The sequence below is a fragment of the Pteropus medius genome, unplaced genomic scaffold, assembly GCF_902729225.1.
Source record: "Pteropus medius unplaced genomic scaffold, Ma_sr-lr_union100, whole genome shotgun sequence".
NCBI classification, from domain to species: domain Eukaryota; kingdom Metazoa; phylum Chordata; class Mammalia; order Chiroptera; family Pteropodidae; genus Pteropus; species Pteropus medius.
In genome coordinates, this window is record NW_024349802.1 from 6,603,515 (window position 1) to 6,624,295 (window position 20,781).

Here is a 20,781-nt window from a genome sequence, read left to right on the forward strand (position 1 = left end):
AAGAAGGAAACACCCAGTACCTAGCATGGAGAAATTATCTGTGGCATCGTTTTTTAAGAACAGCTGTTTCTTGAACTTACAAATGATTTACAAAATGTAACTATATGCCAGATAATGTATTGGATGATCGGTGTTGAGCTTTAAAAAAGACTATTGACTGCAGTTTGTTGCTAATGGATTAACGTTACCTTCTTTAAATATGTTTAAATGGGAATATTTTGGTGCCTTGAATGGAAATGCGATGACAGTGCTTCCAAGATTGTTCTTGTCTAGGTAAGAAAGTCCAAACCTGTAAAGAATTTTTAGAAAAATGTATTTGAGCCAAAAAGAAGATATATCTGGAAACCAGATCTCAACAGACTGAGAAAAATGCTTTCTAGAATGACAGTTTGCGGTTTCTTGCATTTGGAATTAAGGAGGAAACTAAGGAGGATTAAATGAAAGTGGGAGAAAGCAAGGAGAGGATTGGATTACAGAATAGATAACAAGATGATACGCTCCCTTGAGGGTGGTTATGCCTCTGAGGGGTCTGAAAAAGATTACTCTGGCATTTCAAAAGTGGTTAACCCAGATGCACAAGAGCAATGGACAGGGCTTGCTTAAAGCAAAGATAAACCTTTTACTAAAGAAATTATATGCCTGGGATGTGACTACCTACCTGGGTGTGACCTGTTCCAGGTAGGAATGTATGATTGGATCACCCTGCAAGGTTACTTTCAGTAGAACTTTTTCATCCACAATCTCAAGCCTGGCATACTAGGTGATGGGGACAGAAGGAGGAGCTGTTTGGGGACTGAGACAAATGTTATTAAATAGATTCCCAACAAAGCCTGGAACTGACCCTGCTGGACTCCCCGTCTTTCTGCTCCAGCCTCAGGAAATGCCTCAATCCATGCATCTTCCCTTCTCAATTGCCATTCCTGCTGCCAGAAAGGCTTCTCCAGATTTCTCTCCACCTAGCTAACTCCTAAGCATTCTTCAGGTCTCGGCACAGATAGTCAGTCCTCTCACATCAAAGTTTCCCTCCCAGACTTGGTTAAGTCCTCTTTTACAGGTTTAGCCAGCAACTGGACAATTTGCCTTATCATTGAAGTTATCTTGCTTATAATTGCACAATATGTATCATTATATAAAGTCTCCCACAACAGACATTCTGTAAGCTTCCTGAGATTAAGAACTAGATCTACCTTTCTCCCTCTGAAATTTATTTTCAGTGCCTGGCATACAATAGGTGCTCAATATACACAAGCAAGTGATTCATTCATAACATGAAGGACTCTTAGGTACATTTTATCCTCAAGGGGTTGAATAATTTTCCTAAAGTCAATTGGTCTGAGTTGGAAAAGCCTGTCGTAGTCTGGGTTCGTTCTACGCTCCTTTCCACTCACCTACTCTTGAATTCTATTTGGTTAATAAACACGATTAAATGGTCTGAGGCATTTCACTGGGCTCCTCAAGATTACTCTTTAGCTCTTATCTGGATAACCTTTCTTTTCTGATATTTCAGGAATTTTAGCCTTAAAAAATCTAAATTATGATTCCGACTGGCTTCAGCAACACAAAAATAGAGGACTGTGACAATAAGCAAGACATAGTCTTCCCTCGAGGGGAATAGAGGAATGTGACAATAAGCAAGGAATAGAGGAATGTGACAATAAGCAAGACATAGTCTTCCCTCGAGGACCTTTTGTTTGGCAGGGAGATGTGTTAGGTTACAACTATAAAAGGAGGTAGGGAGAAAAAAAGGATAACAAAGTACAAAGTGGTGGTGGAGGTGAGGGAGTAGAGAGGGAGGAGATGCCAGTGTTTGAGGAGAGCCTTAAAGACACATAGGATATTTTCTCCTAATTGTTTTGATGACTATTGTTATAAAAGTAATACATAGTAAATTTTAAAAGTTTGGAAAATCAAGAAAAACATAATGGAAAGAAAAATTACCCCCAGTTGCACCTCACAGATATAACCAGTTTTAAGGTTATAATCATATTATGTAGTTTTGTAAAACATTTAAAATTTAAATCTTAATTATTTATTATGGGCACTTTCCCATGTAATTAAGTATTCTTCTAACTCGTGAATTTTAATGGCTGCATTTTTAATAGAATATAATAGTTAAGAGTACAATAATTAAGGGTACAATAGTTAAGAGTAGCTAGAGGTCTACAGCCATGCTACTCTGAACAAGCCCAATCTCATCTGATCTCAGAAACTAAGCAGGGTCGGACCTGGTTAGTACTTGGTTGGGTGACCACCTAGGAAGACCAGGCGCTGTAGGCATAAAAAATTTAAAAATAACAAAAAAATAAGGGATTGTAAGCCGACAAGGTCCTTGCAATCTTTGAGGTTAACCAAAGATTGCCTCGCCTAAAAAATTAAGAAAATTAAAAGAAATTTTAAAAAAGAGTAGAGACTACAATTCTAACATTACTAGCCATTCAAAGTTTCAGAGCCCACATATGTAAAATGGGGATTGATATTCCCAAAGGATGATGTATTATAATGAAGAAATAACACAGAGAAAGGAATAGAGATGGGAAATGGGAAAAGCACCAGGTCTGACTGGATAGATTTGACCTGGACTATCAGGGACCTTGACTTCCAAACTATAGAGCCTTTTGGGCATTTTGAGCATAGTCAGAGTTGTGTGTTTGAAAGTTTGCTCTGGCGGCAGTGTGTGGGTTGTACTGGAACAGGTCAAGACTAAAAACTGAAATCAGCAATGAGCACAAGGTAATATAATATAATATAAAAGAATTAGAGACTGACATAGTTTTGAAGCAAGTGCTAGTGATGTGGCTTAGGCTATAAGTGCAATATGAACTTGTAGTGAATTAATGAGGGTCAAAATAGAATAGAAGGTTGGAAAAGATAACACTTTAAACTTGTTCATTTAAAAATGCTCATTGAACACCTCAAGCCAAGTGCTGATAATACAGAGGTGAACAGGACACAGTCTCTGGTCTCTACGCTCTGACAGTCTAAACAAGGAGGCAGACATGAAATTTAAATGATTCCCTTAGAATTGACAGGATATGTATAGAACTGTATTCCATTGAAGAAAGATAAACATAGACCCAAATATATAACAATCATTAGCAGTGTTATGGGGAGAAAAAAGCAGGGTAAGTGAGCAGGAAGGATATGCTGTTTTATAGGGTGTTTGGAGAAAGACTCATCAATAAGGTAACATTGGAATAAAGGCTGAAAGGGTGAGAGATTGAGCTACATAGTTGTCTTGGGGAAGAAGATCCCAGACAATAAAAGTAAGTGTAAAGTGTAAAAGGCAGGCTTATGCTCGAGTAGCCAGAGAAATAACAAGTATGTCTGGAGTGGAGTGATTGAGAGGAAGTGTATAAGAAGACAGATAGCAAGGCCAGGTCTGGAAGGTTTGGATTTTACTTAGAATATGAGAAAAGCCATGCAGAGAAACTTTAACTTGATGGAGCAGGCACAGGGAGCAATTACAGGTTTTGGGGTACAGAAAAATAAAAACAGAATCAGTATTTAGGAGCTCAATTTAACATGCAGGATGTATTGGAGAGAGGGAACCCAGAAAGACTATTGCAATAGTTCAAGTGCAAGATGATGAAAACTAATTAGCGGGCAGTGAGAACAGCAAGAATTACATAAAGATGAAGTTTTCAAAGAAGGCAATGAGATTTAATGGCTTGGTGTGAGATAAGTGTACTTGTGATGTAACCTCAGAGCTACTGACTTCAGATACAAACAGATATCCTGTCAGAGGAAAATGAGGCCAAAGGAACTGTTCCTAAAGTGGAGCCACAAGTTTCAGAACAAACCTGTTTGTAGCTGAAATTTTTTGTTTGTCTGAAATAGCTTTTTAAAATAATTAAAAGCCCTAAAATAATTTCCCCTATCCTGAAAAGTAAAAAAAAAAAAATCCCATTTATCAGCTGACAATTCAATAGTCATGAACAGGCAGGCAAAGAGGCCCTGGTGTAAGCCTACGTCCACTTCTGCATATCAGCAAATTTTATTAGAAATGCTTGTATCCCTTTTTTGGGGTCTAAATAAATAATCAGTTTTAATGGAATATTCTTTGTATAGTGCTGTCTCTTTACTGAAACACTTTTGTGTCACTTGTTTATAATTTTCTTAAATAGGGATAAGGTTTTGAAAATAATGTACGAAAATCTGATAGATACACACGAAGGGTGTATATGGTGGCAGAAGGGTCCTGTTGTTCTAGAAAACAAGGATAAAAAAGTAGAATATATAACTGACATAAGTTTAAAAAAGTATATGGCAGTGTAGGGTAGATATAGGTTGTCCAACCAAAGAACTATCAAAACCCTCTTTCTTCTCAATATTTTAAATCTGACTACACTGAAAATGTCAAAAAAGTTTTTTTTAAAGACTTAACCATAGTTTTGGGGGGAATAAAAGCAACATGGATTCTTAGGGGTGGAACCATTTTAGAAAAAAACATTGTTTACTTATTAGCAAATTATTTGTTTTTTAAATCTGATTTAACCAGTGAGATTATTTACTTTCTAAAATGGCTAATCCTCTCCATCAGTTTTTTTTTTTCTTTGAACACAGAGATATTGCTTACACAGAACAAAGTTCAAAGAAAGTTTGACTTAAACAGATCGAACTCTTGTGCCAAGGTCAACAAGCCAAGATAATTAAGGAGTTGCATAAAAAAACCCAACTAAACTAAAGCAAGTTTAACACCAGGTTTAAACATATGGCCATTTGAAGAGTGCCCCTGATTTTCTGTCTGACCTAAGGAAGGTTCAGTTTCTCTCTGAGGTCTATTTTTTTTCTTTAAAACACTGAGAAGCTTTTGTTTGTGTTTTTTAAGTGTTTTGCAGATATATGGTTTGGGACTATGGACTGAAAAGTTTGATGAAAAGTACCTTCATTCTAAAGAAGCCTTTTTACTTGTATCTTGTACAAAGGAGCTGTGGAATTCCACACACAAAAAACATATTTTTAGCTACTGTCTCAGGCAAATGATAAAATAGGGTTAGGGTAAACTTTAACACTTAGTTATTTTAATTCTTACTGTTTGCTTTTCAGGCCTGATATAGCAGTTTAGGTCTTGCTCATTTTGTATGTAATTAACATTTCACAGCAGGCATTTAATATTAAAGATGTACTTAACCCTTCAGGGATTGCAAAAGCTTTGGCATGACATTTCAATCAATAGTACAAATTTGTAGTTTAAAGAAGGGCTTTATCATCAGCTTAGAGCAGGAAAAATCTACCTAGAATGAAAGTAGCTAAGGTGATTATTGAGATCATCCATTAACTATACTAATCACTTGTTTCTACTTTTCTTTGGCCTCAAAAGTAAAAAAAGTCTGCTTGTCCAGAAAGGAAGTTAGAATATTTTACCTTACTGTAAACTCTTAGAAGAGGAAATAAACTGCCATTTAAACGTGCTATTCAATGTGCTATTAATGAACTTTAGCCATGACTATGCTATGAATTAGCGAGTTTCAAAATTAAAATTACTTCTGAATCTTCCGGTCAAAAAGCAAAGGCCTTCTCTATGATTTGATTATGCTTTTAACACACGTACACAATTAAACACTCCTTTTTTAAAAATGCATTTACAATTTACACCTGGAATATGATGAAATGTGAAATGAAATACTGCCATGAACGTTAATCGGTTCAGTACCAGACATGTAACCTCAACAGAAGATGACGTCTGTCGACTCAAGTAAACTTCACAAAAACCCAAGGAGAGGAACTCTCAGTTCCACCCCACGAAAGCAGCTAGTGAAGCCCTGATTTCCATCCTAGCCCTTCGGGCGAGATGACAACCGCGAGGATTTCCGTAGTAGTGATACACGCCACTTCCGGCCGGCGGTGAGAGTCAATGACGTGGCAGGCGAGGCCGAGCACGGTCCTTAGGGCCGGGACACCCAGAACTGTCAGGTGGCCTCTGAGCAGCCCCTGGGGGAAAGCCAAAAGCACCGACTGAGGCGGCGAATGCCAGCCCGGAGCCGGAAGTGCCACGTGTCCCGATTGCGCCTGCGCGGCCGGCGGCTGACAGACACTTCCGGCGCGGGCCTCCCTTCTCTCCGCTTGGCTGCCGTCTTCCAGCCAGCGTTCCCGGCCCCACCGGTCCGACTCCCTAGACTCAGCTCCCAGGCCCGGCGTGGCCCCGGGTGGGCTGGGGAGAATGCGGCGCCAGGCCTAGGGCTTGCTGCGCTGCCCTCTCTCCTCCCCGCCTTCAGCCCTAAGTCGTTAGCCCTTTCCCTTCGCTTCCAGCAGTCGTCTTTCAGCTTTTCGCTTGGACTTGACCCCGACCAGCCCCAAACCGATAACCACCGTCGTCATGTCGCACCCGGACATACCGGCCTCCGGCGGCGCCCTAACTGGCCGCCAGGCCCAGAATGGGGCCGCCTCGGCCTCAGGGTCTCCTTACACCAACGGTAAGTGCCTTTCGGGGGCGGGGGGAGGGCGCAGCTTGGGCCCGGGCTCGAGCTGAACTTTGGTTGCTGCCGCCGCCTGAGGAGACTGAGGAGCCTGGGGAGGTGGGCGGCTGGGCCAGGGATACCGTGGCGAATACGCCCCCGCAATTCTCAGCTTGTCTTAGTGTTTCATATTTATTTATACATTCTTTAAGCGAACCATTAATGAGCACTTGCTGCTGTATGTAACGCCCTGGGTATACATGGGTAAAAAATAGATTCGGTCCATACCTCAAAACTGTTATACAAAGCTCATGATTGTTTATGTGCCTTCTCCCTCCGCGCCACCCCCTGTCTTCTAGAGAGCAGAGTTTGGGATCTGATTCATTTTGCTTCCGCAGGGCCTGCAGTCTGAATTTGCGAAGATGAATGAATGATTGTACTTTTGGGAGACCCCTTTAGGGCTTGCTCAGAATTTCCCAGAACCTTCCCCGAATTTTACTTAGGCCATTTGTTCAGTTTTTCGGCTTTGGAAGAACCAAATATAGGGGAGAATCTCCTGATTTCCAGAGATCTTTACATCACTTGGGAGGTGGTTAGCCACAGCTCTGAAACCTCTGACAAAAGTGTGCATTTGGCACTAAAGTTTGTCATTTGGTGTGGGAGTGTCTTATATTTTTCACCTCCTCTAGGATTCTTTAAATTGCCTTGCATTGTGATTTCCTAAGCTTATTGTAATTGTTATAAAAGAGAAAAGAGATTTTCTGCCAATAGCTTGCCAAGTTACCAATTTGTCTATGAAATATTTGGTTTGTGAAAACAAAATTAGAATACTAAAATACCTAAATCGCCCATTGGAATCTAAAATTCATATGAAGATTGAGATGATCACCAATACTAAAATAGTTAATTTACATTGTTTTTAGAGGACTACTAGCTGTTTTTCAAAGAAGGCTCTCAAAGACTTATAAAAATGTCTGTGAGTAGGCAGACGCAATAAGTGTGGGGGTAAGCATTGAAATAGTGTTAAGTTGAATCAATTGTTCTTTCTCAAATTTGTGGGAACATCTTGTAAACTACATTTATGCTAGGCTATTTACTAACATTTACACTGAAGATGAAATTTTAAGGCATTTACTTTAAGGTCAAAAAACTTAAGCAAAATGTTATATGTCTATGGCTTTTTCTGATATAATCTATACATTGCAATTTTACATGAACTTTAAATGGCAAATCCTGCATATATGCTTGTAAGCTTATATGTAAGTATAGTTTTGTTAATTTTGAAATGCCAGAGGAATTTAGCCACTCCGATATGCTGCATTAGAGATGTTGTCACTATGTAGATTTGATCCAGTCCAACAGACATTTGTCCTTGGAAAAATAAAACCCAGGTTACAGTCCCTGTACACAGGTTGTCCAGAGCCAAATGGGGATTCAGATAGGGCAGGAAATCATAGAGCTGTATAAATGTATACCTTTTTTTTTTTTTAAAGATATAATTTTGACAGTCTTTTTATAAGCCCCATTTCTAAAGTTTTTTTTGTAGAAATAGTCTCAGTAAAGTGGCTAATGTGCTCTATTGGGTTCCTTTATTGTGCATCCCACTATTAATAGAGTCGGGATGTGGTGAAGAATTGGAGGGGAGGGTATTTCTCTAGAAGGTGAAAAAAAAGTTCAGTGCTGGAATGTAGTATTTTTTTTGGTTAAGTTTTTCAAGGCAGTTATTGCTGCTTAAATATTCTATTGAATACTCTTAAGCTTTAGGTTTAATGTAGCTTGCTTAAATTACACAGTACAGTTCAGCTGGATCTTCAGTTATTTTTTGGAATACAATCAAAAGACCAAATGCAATAGTACCCACTTTATCTGTGGAAATTTGTTCCAAGACTCCCAGTGGATGCCTGAAACTGGATAGTAATGAACCCTATATATGCCGTGTTTTTTTCCTGTACACACATACCTATGAGAAAGTTTAAATATTAGGCACAGTAAGAGATTAACAACAATAACTAATTATTGAATAGTTATAACAATATACTGTAATAAAAAAATTTTAATGTCTCTCAAAATATCTTACTGTACTGTACTCACCCTTCTTTTTGTGATGATGTGAGATACAATGCTTATATGATAAGATGAAGTGAGGTACCAAAATGATGTACGATTTAAAACTTATGAATTGTTTATCTCTGGAATTTTCCATTAAATATTTTCAGACTGTGGGTGACCAAATGTACCTAAAACCGCAGAAAGTGGAACTGTGGATAAGGTGGGACTACTGTAATTACCTTTTTCATTTTCTATAACTTGCTTTCATATCGTACAGGTGGGATTACTGTAATTACGTTTTTCATTTTTCTATAACTTGCTTTCATATTGTATAGTATCATTATTATATTATAGAATTCCTCACATAGGGAGACATTTCTGTGGTAGATTGTTACACTGAATTATAATCTAAAATTGCCTAGACAGATTTTTCTAAATCTGTAGATTTGTGTACACATACTTCCTTTGCAAAAATTGATAGTGAACTGCAAGACTTCATCTGATTACCACGTAATAAGGCTAAAGGCAAAGCCTGATTCCCATTGTGAATTAGCTGTTTTAATGACTATTTGAATCCATTTGTAAGGCAGTTAGAAACTATAGCTTTATTAATTTTGTATTTTGTAATATTTATGTAGTACTCACCTTTTCTCATATAAATTGAGAAGGATATTTGCCCTTTCTCACCCAGATTCCCCTGGTATATTGTAATTTTATAAAATAATTATCTGCCTTAACCTCTAGACTGTAAAACCTATGAGGGCAAGAATATCTGCTTTTGCACAGCATCTTCTCTGCAGCTCCTTACATGGTGTCTAGCACATTTTAGCAGTTACCAGTTTTATTGAATGAAAGTTTTATATTTGGATATTTTGTAATTTAGGTCACTAAATATGTATTGACTTTATTCATTATAAGATTAGAGCTCACTTCTAACTTCCTTTTTTTCTGGTAAATTTTTTTTTGTGGATTTTTGCACAATACCAGCTAAAACTCAATAGGGTATGGGGGGTGGTCATTAGTTTAAATGCTACACTTGTACTCATATCTCTATTTTAGGCATGACAGAAATGTAGATATCTTTTAGTTTCTCTATGATGTAAACCATGTTTATGATTGTGTATTTAATAGGAAGTCTTTAGTCATGATCCAAGCATGCTGTGAATAAAATTGACATGTGGTCTATAACACTGATTGTTGTGGCTGAGTTCCCTTTAGTGTTTTCAGTGGGGCAAGTAACTGGACTCCCTTAGGACTCTTTGCATGCCTCTGTTAGAACTTATGGCATTGAGCTTTTTGTTTGTCTCTGCTGATGATGGGGAGCTCCTGAAAGAGAAATGGTAGCAATAAGAACTAACATTTATTGTTTACTTACTCTGTGTTCAGTCACTGTGTTAGGTTGCATTGTATACATCATCACATTTAATCCCCACAATAGCCCTATGAGGTTAGAACCGTTATGTTTACTTTCAAAGATAATTAGATGAGTGGTCAAACAGCTAGCTCAAGGTCTCATAGCTAATAACCTTGATTTGTGGAACCTAGGTTTAAACCTAGGCAGCCTTACTTAACCAGTTATTCAATTTATCTGATTGTTATCTCTGACCTAGCACCTTGAATTAGTCCCTGAATCAAGGATCAGAACCTTCTCTTTGGTTTCTTTATGTAGGTGGATACATATAATTACAATAAATATTAGTTAATATTTTTCAAAATATCTTGCTCAAGGACAAACAGTTACTAAATTTCAAGGTCAGAATTTGATCTTAGTTGTTCTAGTCAGTCCTCTTAATCACTACTTTGTAATGCCTCTTTCCATATACATTTTATATAGAGTGACCTCGTACTTATCAGGAAGTTGATTGTAGAGTGACCTTCCTTTAGATAGTTTTCCATAGTAAGTCCCAGACATTGAATATGTATCACAGTATGGAGTTTGAATATATAGAAAATGACTGGGAGTTCAGTGAACTATGCTAACTTGTGGTGTGATTTGGGACAAGTCGTTTAGCTGCTCTAAGCCTGGGATTTCTCAGGATACCAGAATCTTTAGACTCCTTTAGAATATGCAGATTCTGTAATTCATCTATTAGTGTTTGATAAATCATACATATATAAGCAAAGTACTCTGGGGAATCATAAGTAGTTAATTTCCCAGAACATATCCCTCTGATTTGATGTTTTGCAGATCAGCCAGAGATATAATTTAACTTACTTATTTATGCTTCTCTCCTTCTCTACCTATGTGTTGTTCCTAGGATTCAAGATAACTATATAAATGAGTTATATAAACATTGAGGGAATAAAATTTAGAGAAAGTGAAACCTTTTTAAACCTGTGTGTATGGTAAGATAGTCACAATGTTTAGCTGCTTTCCAAGTATGTACAGAGTATAGGTCAGTCTTATGGTATCCAGAATACTCCCTAGTTTCTAAACAACAGATTTAGCATTCCATGTTAGTGGTTTCTTGGGCAGTCTTTTAGTCTCCTTCTTTTAAAATGATCCCGAGTCAAGGGTCACCGTTTAAATACTTTAAACAATTCTCCAGATTACCATGCCACATTTTATATTTATATTTATAAATATGTTGCTTTGTTCAGAGTCTTTAGGGATCAGTAAAAAAAAAAAATCCTGATTATAAATAGGTTCAGAAATTAGCTTGAAATGTTCTCAGTGAAGACAGTATATTTGCTGGGATCCAGGACTAAATGAGTTTATTTCACTGTTCCTTTTGGTCCCAGTGGTTTTTTTTGCTTTTGTTTTTTTTCTTGTTGGGAAAGATGAGTGTGATTTTGCCAGTCTGATTTTTCTGATCTGCTGTAATCCCCTAAATTTTAACAATTAAATAGGAGAGGGAACCAAATCAAATATTTGGGTTAGAATTGTGCCAGGCTCTATGGGGGAGATAAATTTTATTTTGTGTCCAGAAAAGTTAAGATGATATCTTGACAATAAAATTTAGTCCATTTAGCATTCTAGATTGAAAAACTATATATGCTTAAATATAAGGTGAATCTAAAAAAGGGCAATGTTCCATTTTCCCAGTAAGATTTTTTTCTTCTCCAGTTTTTTTCAGGTCACTTGAAAGTATCAAATTTTAGGACTGTGGATGAAATTAATCAGATGACTATTCGTAATATTTAATGTTTTATTTTACTAACACATGCATCTTTAAACTTTGTATTTAAAGATATTTGCATGTTTTTTTAAATGTTATGTTAGAAACATTAATTTTCTACTTCTATACTCATGAAATAATTTTATTTAAATTCTTTACATGCACCTTTTTTCTTTTTGAAATGTTTATTTTAAAATACACAAATCGTATAAAACTTTAAAGAGAAATAATAAAATGAACTCTTCTATATTCACTGCGTTTGAATTTAACCAGTACCTCTGAAACCTTTGAGTCTTATCACATCCCCTTTCTCTCTCCCAGAAGTAACTGTTATATAAATTGAATAAATTATTCTCCTTGTTTTAAAAACAATTTGAGATACAATTCATATATCATACAATTCACCCATTAAAGTTTACAATTGAATGTTTTTTTTAGTATATTCACAAAGTTGTGCCACTAACCACAGTTGAATTTTAAAACAATATTGCCCCTAAAAGAAATCCCATACCCATTATCACTGAGTCCCTGTGCCCCATCCCTTCACCTGCCAGCAGTAAACAATCACTAAACTACTTTGTATTTCTATAGATGTGCCCATTCTGGACATTTCATGTTAATGGAATCATAGAATATATCAGCTTTTGCGACTGCCTTTCTCTTAGCATAATATTTTCAAGATTCATGTATATTGTAGTATTCATTAGTACAATTGACCCTGCATATTAACTATTGACTTCTCCCAAATGTAACTACTAATAGCCTACTATTGATAGGAAGCCTTATGATAACATAAACAGCTGATTAACACATATTTTGTATGTTATATGTGTTATATACTATATTCTTACAGTAAAGCTAGGGAAAATAAAATTATTAAAATCTTAAGGAAGAGAAATATGTCTGTTGTATTTATTGAAAAAAAATCCACATATAAGCAGACCCATGCAGTTTAAACCCGTGTTGTTCAAGAGTCAACTGTACTTTATTTTTATTGCCAAATAATACTCCATTGTATGAATAAATCCTATTTTATTTATCCATTCATTAGTTAATGAATATTTAGAATGTTTCTCCTCTTTTTCGTTTAAGTCACTTTTAAAAACAGCTTTGCTGAGGTATAATTCATATACCATACAACTCAGCCATTTAAATAAAGTATACAATTCATTGGTTTTAGTATATTCACAGAGTTGTGCAACCCTCACCAAATTGATTTTAGAACATTTTCATTACCCCTCTCTAAACCCTGAACTCATAATCACTCTCCATTTGTCTCTAAATCCCAAACCCTAGGCAATCACTAATCTACTTTCTATTTCTATAGATATGCCTATTCTAGATAATTCATATAAGTGGATTGGCTTCTTTAAGTTAGCATACTATTTTCAAGTTCATCCGTGTCACATGTATCAAGTACTTCATTCCTTTTATGACCAAATAGTTCTCCATTGTTTGGCTATACCCCATTTTGTTCATCCATTTATCCGTTGATAGGCATTTGAGTTATTTCTACTTTTTTGGCTATAATGAATAATGCTACTGTGAACTTTCATGGACATACATTTTCAATTCTCTTGGGTACATACCTAGGAGTGAAATCGATGTATCATATGATATCTCTCTCTCTCTAACATTTTGAGAAGCTACAAAATTGTTTTCCAAAGTGGCTATAGCATTTTACATCCCGACTAGCAATGTATTAGAGCTTCCAGTTTATCCACATCCTTGACAACACTTGTTATTGTCAGTCTTTGATTATAGCCATCCTAGTACTTGTGAATTGGTATCTTGTATAGTTTTTCACATTCACCTCTGACATCAGTGTTGTTATCATTACTAGAACAGCTTTTCAGAGTACATAATTTTCACTTCTTTTTAAGTTGTTTGATGTACCACACTTTGATTTTGGGTAAGACGCTGTCCTTAGAAATTTTACCCTAAGCCACTCTAAGTTCTTATTAGCCTTTCTCATTTATTAAGTAGGTGTGATTTGTGGTCTCTACAATATAACTGGATTGCTTTAAACATTCTATTTTGTAACAATCCCATATTTATACACAAGTTGCAGGTATATCAAGAATTTTTTTCCCTGAACCATTTGAGAGTAAGTTGCTGACACGATGTCCCAACATACGCGACTACTTAGTTTGCATTTCCTACACATGAGAAAATTTTTCTAAATAACTACAACTATCAAAATTAGAAAATCAACATTACTATCATCTAATCCTCAGACCCCATTCAAGTTTCACCAGTTGTCCTAATAAACCTTTTTATAGAAAAAAAAAAAAAAAGAAATCCAGTCTAGAATTACACGTAGCATTTAATTGTTATGCCTCTTTAGTGCCTTTCAATCTGGAACGGTTCCTCAGTCTTTCCTTGACTTTCATTACCCAAGTGCTTTTGAAAATTACAAGCCAGTCATTTTGTAGATGTTTCTCAGTTTGGCTTGTCTGATATTTCATCATGGTTAGACTCAGATTATGCACGATAGCAGGATTGTTACGGAACAGATGCTCTATTCTCATTACATCCTATCAGGTGGCACATAATTTCTTTTTTTTCCGTTACTGATGTTCACTTTATTTATTATTATTATTATTATTATTATTATTATTATTATTTATTCCTACAGCACCTGGTCTTCCTAGGTGGTCTCCCATCCAAGTACTAACCAGGCTTGACCCTGCTTAGCTTCCGAGATCAGACATTGGGCTTGTTCAAGGTAGCATGGCCGTAGACCGTGGACCGTGGCTCCACTGGGGTATGAACCCAGGAGGTGTAAAGCAGATGTGCTAACCGCTACACTATGGAACCACGTCCAATTGATGATGCTCACTTTAATCACTTGATTAAGGGGGTGTCTGCTAAGCTTCTCTACAGTAAAATTGCTCCTTTTTTCCTTTTGTAATTAGTATTTTATAGGGATGTACTTTGAGACTATGTAAATATCTCATTTCTTGTTAGTCTTTTAATTAATTCATTTATATTGGTGTGGACTATTTTTTCAGTGGGTTATAATCTGTTATCATTATTTATTTTGATGTTTATGTCTCAGATTTGGCCTGTGGGTGCCTGCTTCTAGCTGTCTTCTTTGTTCTCTTGTCATGTCTTATTATTCTTGGGCAGTTTCTTGCTTTCTGGCACAATAAGGTGTTGCAGGCTCATCTTGTACTTCCAAACTCAGGAATCATCCGTGATCCTTTCAGTGGAGAATAGTATTTAGAAACCAAAATTTCAGTACTAGATGTGATCAGTGCTATTAGAATGTCTCTGCTTCCAGTCTCAGCAGATGGAGCTAGAGGATCTACATATATATTGAAATCCATGAGTTTCAATTATAACCCCAATGGAGGCCCACCACTTCTAGGTTCATTTTGTTTGATCAGTTTCCCTATATGTAACCATTCTCTCATTGCTGGTGCTGCCCCCTCACTCTGCTCCAACTTCCCCCAGGTATATAGATGCTTACCCTACCTAATGTCTTTAGGACTAAATTTTTCCTAAATATTCAACATTATAGTTCTATATTGTGGAATAATTTTAAGGGATCTCATCAGGTGATCACTAAAGCAATTGAAACTAGACTTTATTAAAGTTGATTCTCACTTTTCCCCAGATAGTACTCTTTTGTTCAAAATGAGAGACTGTGCTATGATATATATTTGATTCATTCAACAAACATTAAGTATCAGCTATGCGATAGCACATTTTAGGTGTTGAGACTATGGTAAAGAACAAAAAGTCCCTACCTTCATGGAGCTTATGTTATAAGTGAGGTAGACACACTATAAATAAATAAGTGTCAGGTAAACACTAGAAAGAAAAATAAGGCAGGGTCAGAAGGAAAGAGAATGAAAGAGGTGGTATTTTAAAAATGGCTTTAAGGCCATGCCTTTTTGAGGAGATTAGACCTGAAAGAGACCTGAATGAAGAGATGGAGTGATATTATCTAGGGAAAGAGTGAGTGTTCTTGGCAGAGTAAAAAGTGAGGAACCTTATGGTGAAGGTATATTTAAGCTTGTTGAAGGAACATAAAGTAGGTGAGTGTGGCTGGAGCTGAGTAGAGAGGAAGGGGAGTAGACAATTCTTTGAATAGCCTGCTAGTAAAGGGTTTTGGCTATGAAATGGAGTAACTGATGTCAGTTGACATAGTGACCTTACCATAGGTGTTTACTAAACTCAAGAGGGATTCTATCATACATATTTAAAAGGGGCTTTATGTCACTAGTGGAAATTATTTATTAAGCCATTTTTGTGTGATAAACTGTTACAAGATAGAATTGTAAAGACGTGTGTTTGTTTGGAACTGCAAATCTTTTCCAAGTTGGCTTAAGTACAGGGTGCATAGCCACCTCTCCAGAGTTAGAGATATCAGTTAAAAAGACTCCTTGGACGATACAGGTGAACAAATATTATTAATTAGTAATATAATCAAATTAGGACTGGAGGGGCCTAAAAGATAAGAACCATGCTTGATTAATATAATAAAGACAAATTGAGTGAATATGTGGTTCAAAATGACCACTTGTCTGAGTTGACATACTCTGTTAAACCAAACCTTACAGAAAAATTGAACTTTATTCTAAAATATGCCTGGAGAGCAAGCAAAAAACAAATAGAATCAGAAGAATACAGTATACTTCCAGATCAGAAAGAACATAAGTATTGTCTTGGCACTGTTTTATTAAAATAAAATGAATGTCAAATAGTTTTTAAAAAGAAAGAAAGAAAGTAGGAAATGAGACAAGAAGGAAGCCAGGGACAGAGAGGCTCCTATAAACAAAATAAGGACTTTGGAATTTTTGAGGGGAGTTGGTATGATCTATGTTTTAAAAGATACTGTGTGAAAGGTAAAAGGGATGTATAGGGAATAAATAATAGAGGTATTGTAAAAGTTAAAAGGGATGTGTGAGGAATAAATGAGAGATAAGGGAAAACTCAAAGGTATCAGTTGGTCAAGTGGCTTTCAGACTTCATAATCTATAATAAAAAGACATTTTGAAGGGTTTCTTATATTCATGTCTATTTATAAATGACACTACACAATATTTGCCTTTATTACATGTAATGTGCTGTGATATTTTCATTAACTATCTTCTGTTTCATTACACAAAAGATAGTTTGTAAGATATTAATTTTATAACCCATTATTGGATTGTTATCTACTCTTTGAAAAATAGTATTAATCCCCTATGACAAAGCATTCTTGTACAAGAAGAACCTTTGTGGTTCTTATATATGACTTTGTGGACTTATATATGACTTCTTTTTTGAGAAATTCTTTTTGAAGAAAATCTCTCCTAATAGTTGTATTTATGGTATTTTGAATAATCAATAGCTTTTCCTTTAGTATTTACAAGCTACAAAATACAAAGCAATAAATCAGCACAATTTAATTTAAATCAAGTATAAGACATCTTTATGAAAAAAGCATGAAATATAATTGGAAGACATAAAATAAATTTTAAATACATGGAGGGATAGATCATGTTTCTAAATAGAAAATTTTTCCATCATAAAAATGTCAACAATCCAAAATATATAATCAAATGTAATTCCATTCAACATTTCAGTTTTTTGTGGGAGACTACATAAAGCAGTCTTATTTTTGAGTCTGAAATTTTTCATGATAAGTTTTATAAGAAAGGTATCATACTTATCTAACTTCCTTTTTTCTCTTTATTCTTTTTGTAATTTATCCCTGTTGGTAGGTGTACATCTGTTCATTTTATTGGTAGTCTATTGTGTGACTAATCTATAATTTAATCTGTTGATGGATACCTCAATAAAAAAAATTTGTTTCCAATTTTTCATTATTATAAACAATGCTGTAGCTAACACATTTAGATCTATTTCTTTTCTCCTGGAAGGTACCCGTATTTTTTGTTTCGTAGAGCCTATGTATATAGACTAACTCCCTCCCCCCAACTCCATACTATATAGCTATATATGCTTTTGTAGGCCTCCTAATTTACCTATATACATATGCTTATGTAGGTTTGTATAAGCATTGTAGAAATTATGAAAGATTCAAATTATTCTGATGACATTTGTACATTGGTTACATGGATTGAGGAGATATGAAGGGAAGATATTTTCTTTTTATATCTTTTAAATGTAAAAAGTCCAAAGAAATTAAGTTTGTATGAATACCATCTATTTTAAAAAGATTCATCTTATTTCCTTTTTTGTCTAATTTTATGGACAGAAATGATAGTATATTCCTGAGTAGAAGTGGTGATTCTAATGATTGTTTTTTAAATAACAGCTTTAAAGTGTTCAATTCAGTGGTTTTTAGTGTATTCGCAGTTATGCAAACATCACTACAATCAATTTTAGAATATTTTTATCATCCCAAAAAGAAACATTATACCCATTAGCAGTCACTCCCCATTCCCTCTTCCTCCTAACCACTGCAACCACAAATCTACCTCTGTGTGGATTTTCCTCTTCTATACTTTTCATATAAATGGATTATATAATGTATGGCCCTTTTGTGACTTTATCTTTACTTAGCATAATATTTTCAAGGTTTATTTATATTGTAGCATGTCATCAGTACTTCATTCCTTGTTATGACCAAATAATATTCCAGTGTCCCAAAAAATCAAAATAACAAAAAAAAAACAAAAACAAAAAGCAAAAAAATTTCCATTGTCTGGATTTACTTCTCTTGTTTATTCATCATTTGATGGACGTTTAGGTTGTTTCCACTTTTTGCTATTATGAACAATGATGTTATGATATTCATGTACAAGTTTTTATGGAGAATGAGTGGAATTGTTGGATTATATGATAACTATGTTTTAACATGTTGAGGAACTGCCAGACTTGTTTTCCAATGTAGTCGTACCGTTATGCATTTCCACTAGCAATGCATGAGGGTTCCAGTTACTCCACATTGTTGTCAGCACTTGTTGTTTTCCATCTTTTTCATTTTAGCCTCGTTGGAGTGGGTCGTAAATCATTGTGGTTTTGATTTGCTTTTCTCTAATAACTAATAATGTTGAGCATTTTTGCATGTATTTACTGGCTATTTACATATCTCTTTGGAAATACATTTGAATGTCTATTTAATCCTTTGCTCATTTTTAGATTGGGTTGTGTTTTTGTTGTTGAGTTGTAAGAATACCATGTTTCGCTGTATTTTTAAAACCATTGCTTTATTTGTTTGCAAGACTAATTTTTCCTCCTCTTATTGAAAGGTCCTATCCAAAATGTACTGATGTCTTCACAAGTGTCAGTGAGCCAAGGATACAATTCTCAGCTACCAGGATCCTACCCTCATCTAATACCGGCAAAAACTTTGAATCCAGTCTCTGGACAGTCTACCTGCAGTGGTTCTCAGACTGTATCTCCATTAAGTAATTATCAGGGACCTGGGCAGACTCTTTATAGACCACCTGTGGCTTCTAATCCAGTGACACCTTCACTTCATAGTGGTCCTGTTCCCCGAATGCCACAATCTACTTCTCAGAACCCAGCTGCTACATCATGCCTTCTGGTAGCTTTCTTCCTGGAGCCAATGCACCACCACCTTTGAATTGGCAACATAACTATCCATCTGCAGGATCACAGACAAACCATTATCCTCGTGCATCATCTGGACCAAGTATGTCCGGGCATACAACTTTGACAACAACTCATCAATATGTTTCTTCTGGAGATCCTTCACTTCAAAACAACTTCATAAAACCAGGTAGAGTTCTTTTAGGAGAGCTCAAAATATAGAAATTGGAAACTTTTGCTTGTTTAGATGCTTGAATTAATATTTCAAGCCTTAAAACCATATAGAACACTATTAATTTTTAAAATCATTGTTAATCTCTAAATAAATTAATCCTCTAACCTTTGAGTTAACTTAAAATCATAGGTTGTTCCTGCTTTACTTCTTTCTTCTGAAGATATCCTCTGTGTTTCTCTGAGTTACTCATTATATTTCAGGGAATCAGGTATGTACGCAGAACCATTTCCTTAAGTATTGGCCATTATTTTTATTTACTGATTGCATCTTGTATTCTAGGGAAGCTCAATCCCTGTGGTCTCTCTTTGGTCTTGCTCCGAGATTATCTTTTTGTCATGGCTTAGACATTTTTTGGCCTTAGAAACTGTAGGATCCTGGAAGTCAAAACAGATAATACTTCCGGAGTGAGGAATGGTACTGAACACAATTGTAGTCAGAAAGCAGTGGACAGAGATTTATATATATGTTTTTTTCCTAAGAGTTTTATAGTTTCAGCTCTACATTTAGGTCTTTGATGAATTTTGAGTTAATTTTTGTATATGGTGTTAGGGGTTCTACCTTATTCTTGTGCATGTGGACATACAGTTGTCTCAGGACTGTGAAAGAAAGACTATTCTTTCTCCCATTAAATTATCTTGGCACCCTTGTTGAAAATCAATTGATTATAAATGTAAGGGTTTATTTCTGGACTCTGAATTCTATTTTATTGATTTATATGTGTATCTCTTTTTTTAATTAAAAAAATTTATTATTAGTTTCAAGTATACAGTACATTGTTTAGACATTTATATAGTTTATGAAACAATCCCCCTAATTGCTTTCTCTCCTCTGGCTCTCCACCTAGCCATTACATTAATGTTAACTGCATTTGCTATGCCGTGCTCCCCATCCCCATGACCATCTATCAACCACTAATTTGTACTTTAACCCTTCACCCCATTCTCTCAGCCCCCTAACCTCCCTCCCCTCTGGCTGTCACCAGATTAACCTCTATTTTTATGAGTCTGTTTTTGATTAGTTTGTTATTTTTGTTCCTTAGATTCCACATGTAAGTGAAATCATGGTATTTATCTTTGACTTAATTTCACTCAGCATAATAACCTCTAGGTCCATCCATGTCATAGCAAGTGGTAGGATTTCATTTTTTAATGGCTGAATAATATTCCATTATCTATATGAACCATAACTTCTTTTTCCAGTCATCTGTTGCCGGACATTTTGGTTGCTTTCATATCTTAGCTATTGTAAATTGTGCCGCTATGAACATAGGGGTGCATAGATCTTTACAAATTATTGTTTTGGTTTTCTGTGGATAAATACCCAGAAGTGCAGTTGCTGGGTCAAAAGGTATATCCATTTTTAATTTTTTGAGAAACCTCCAGACTGTTTTCCATAGTGGCTTTAGCAATTTGCAATCCTACTGACAGTGTATAAGAGTTCCTTTTTCTCTACATCCTTGCCAACATTT

The 20,781-nt window shown here is 35.6% G+C and overlaps 1 protein-coding gene and 2 pseudogenes across 1 annotated transcript in view; 2 read left to right on the plus strand and 1 right to left on the minus strand.

The window, feature by feature from the left end:
- Window positions 1–2,158: 2,158 nt before the first annotated feature.
- LOC120581716 (uncharacterized) lies at window positions 2,159–2,277 on the plus strand (annotated as a pseudogene).
- Window positions 2,278–6,067: 3,790 nt separating this feature from the next.
- The window catches only part of SEC24A (SEC24 homolog A, COPII component), a 56,681-nt gene continuing 41,967 nt past the window's right edge, over window positions 6,068–20,781 (plus strand). Inside the window, 3 exon segments of the mRNA XM_039836045.1 lie at window positions 6,068–6,413; window positions 18,775–19,059; window positions 19,062–19,268. Coding sequence (XP_039691979.1) covers window positions 6,317–6,413; window positions 18,775–19,059; window positions 19,062–19,268 — 589 coding nt within the window. The 5' untranslated portion in view covers window positions 6,068–6,316.
- LOC120581852 (uncharacterized) lies at window positions 14,193–14,308 on the minus strand (annotated as a pseudogene).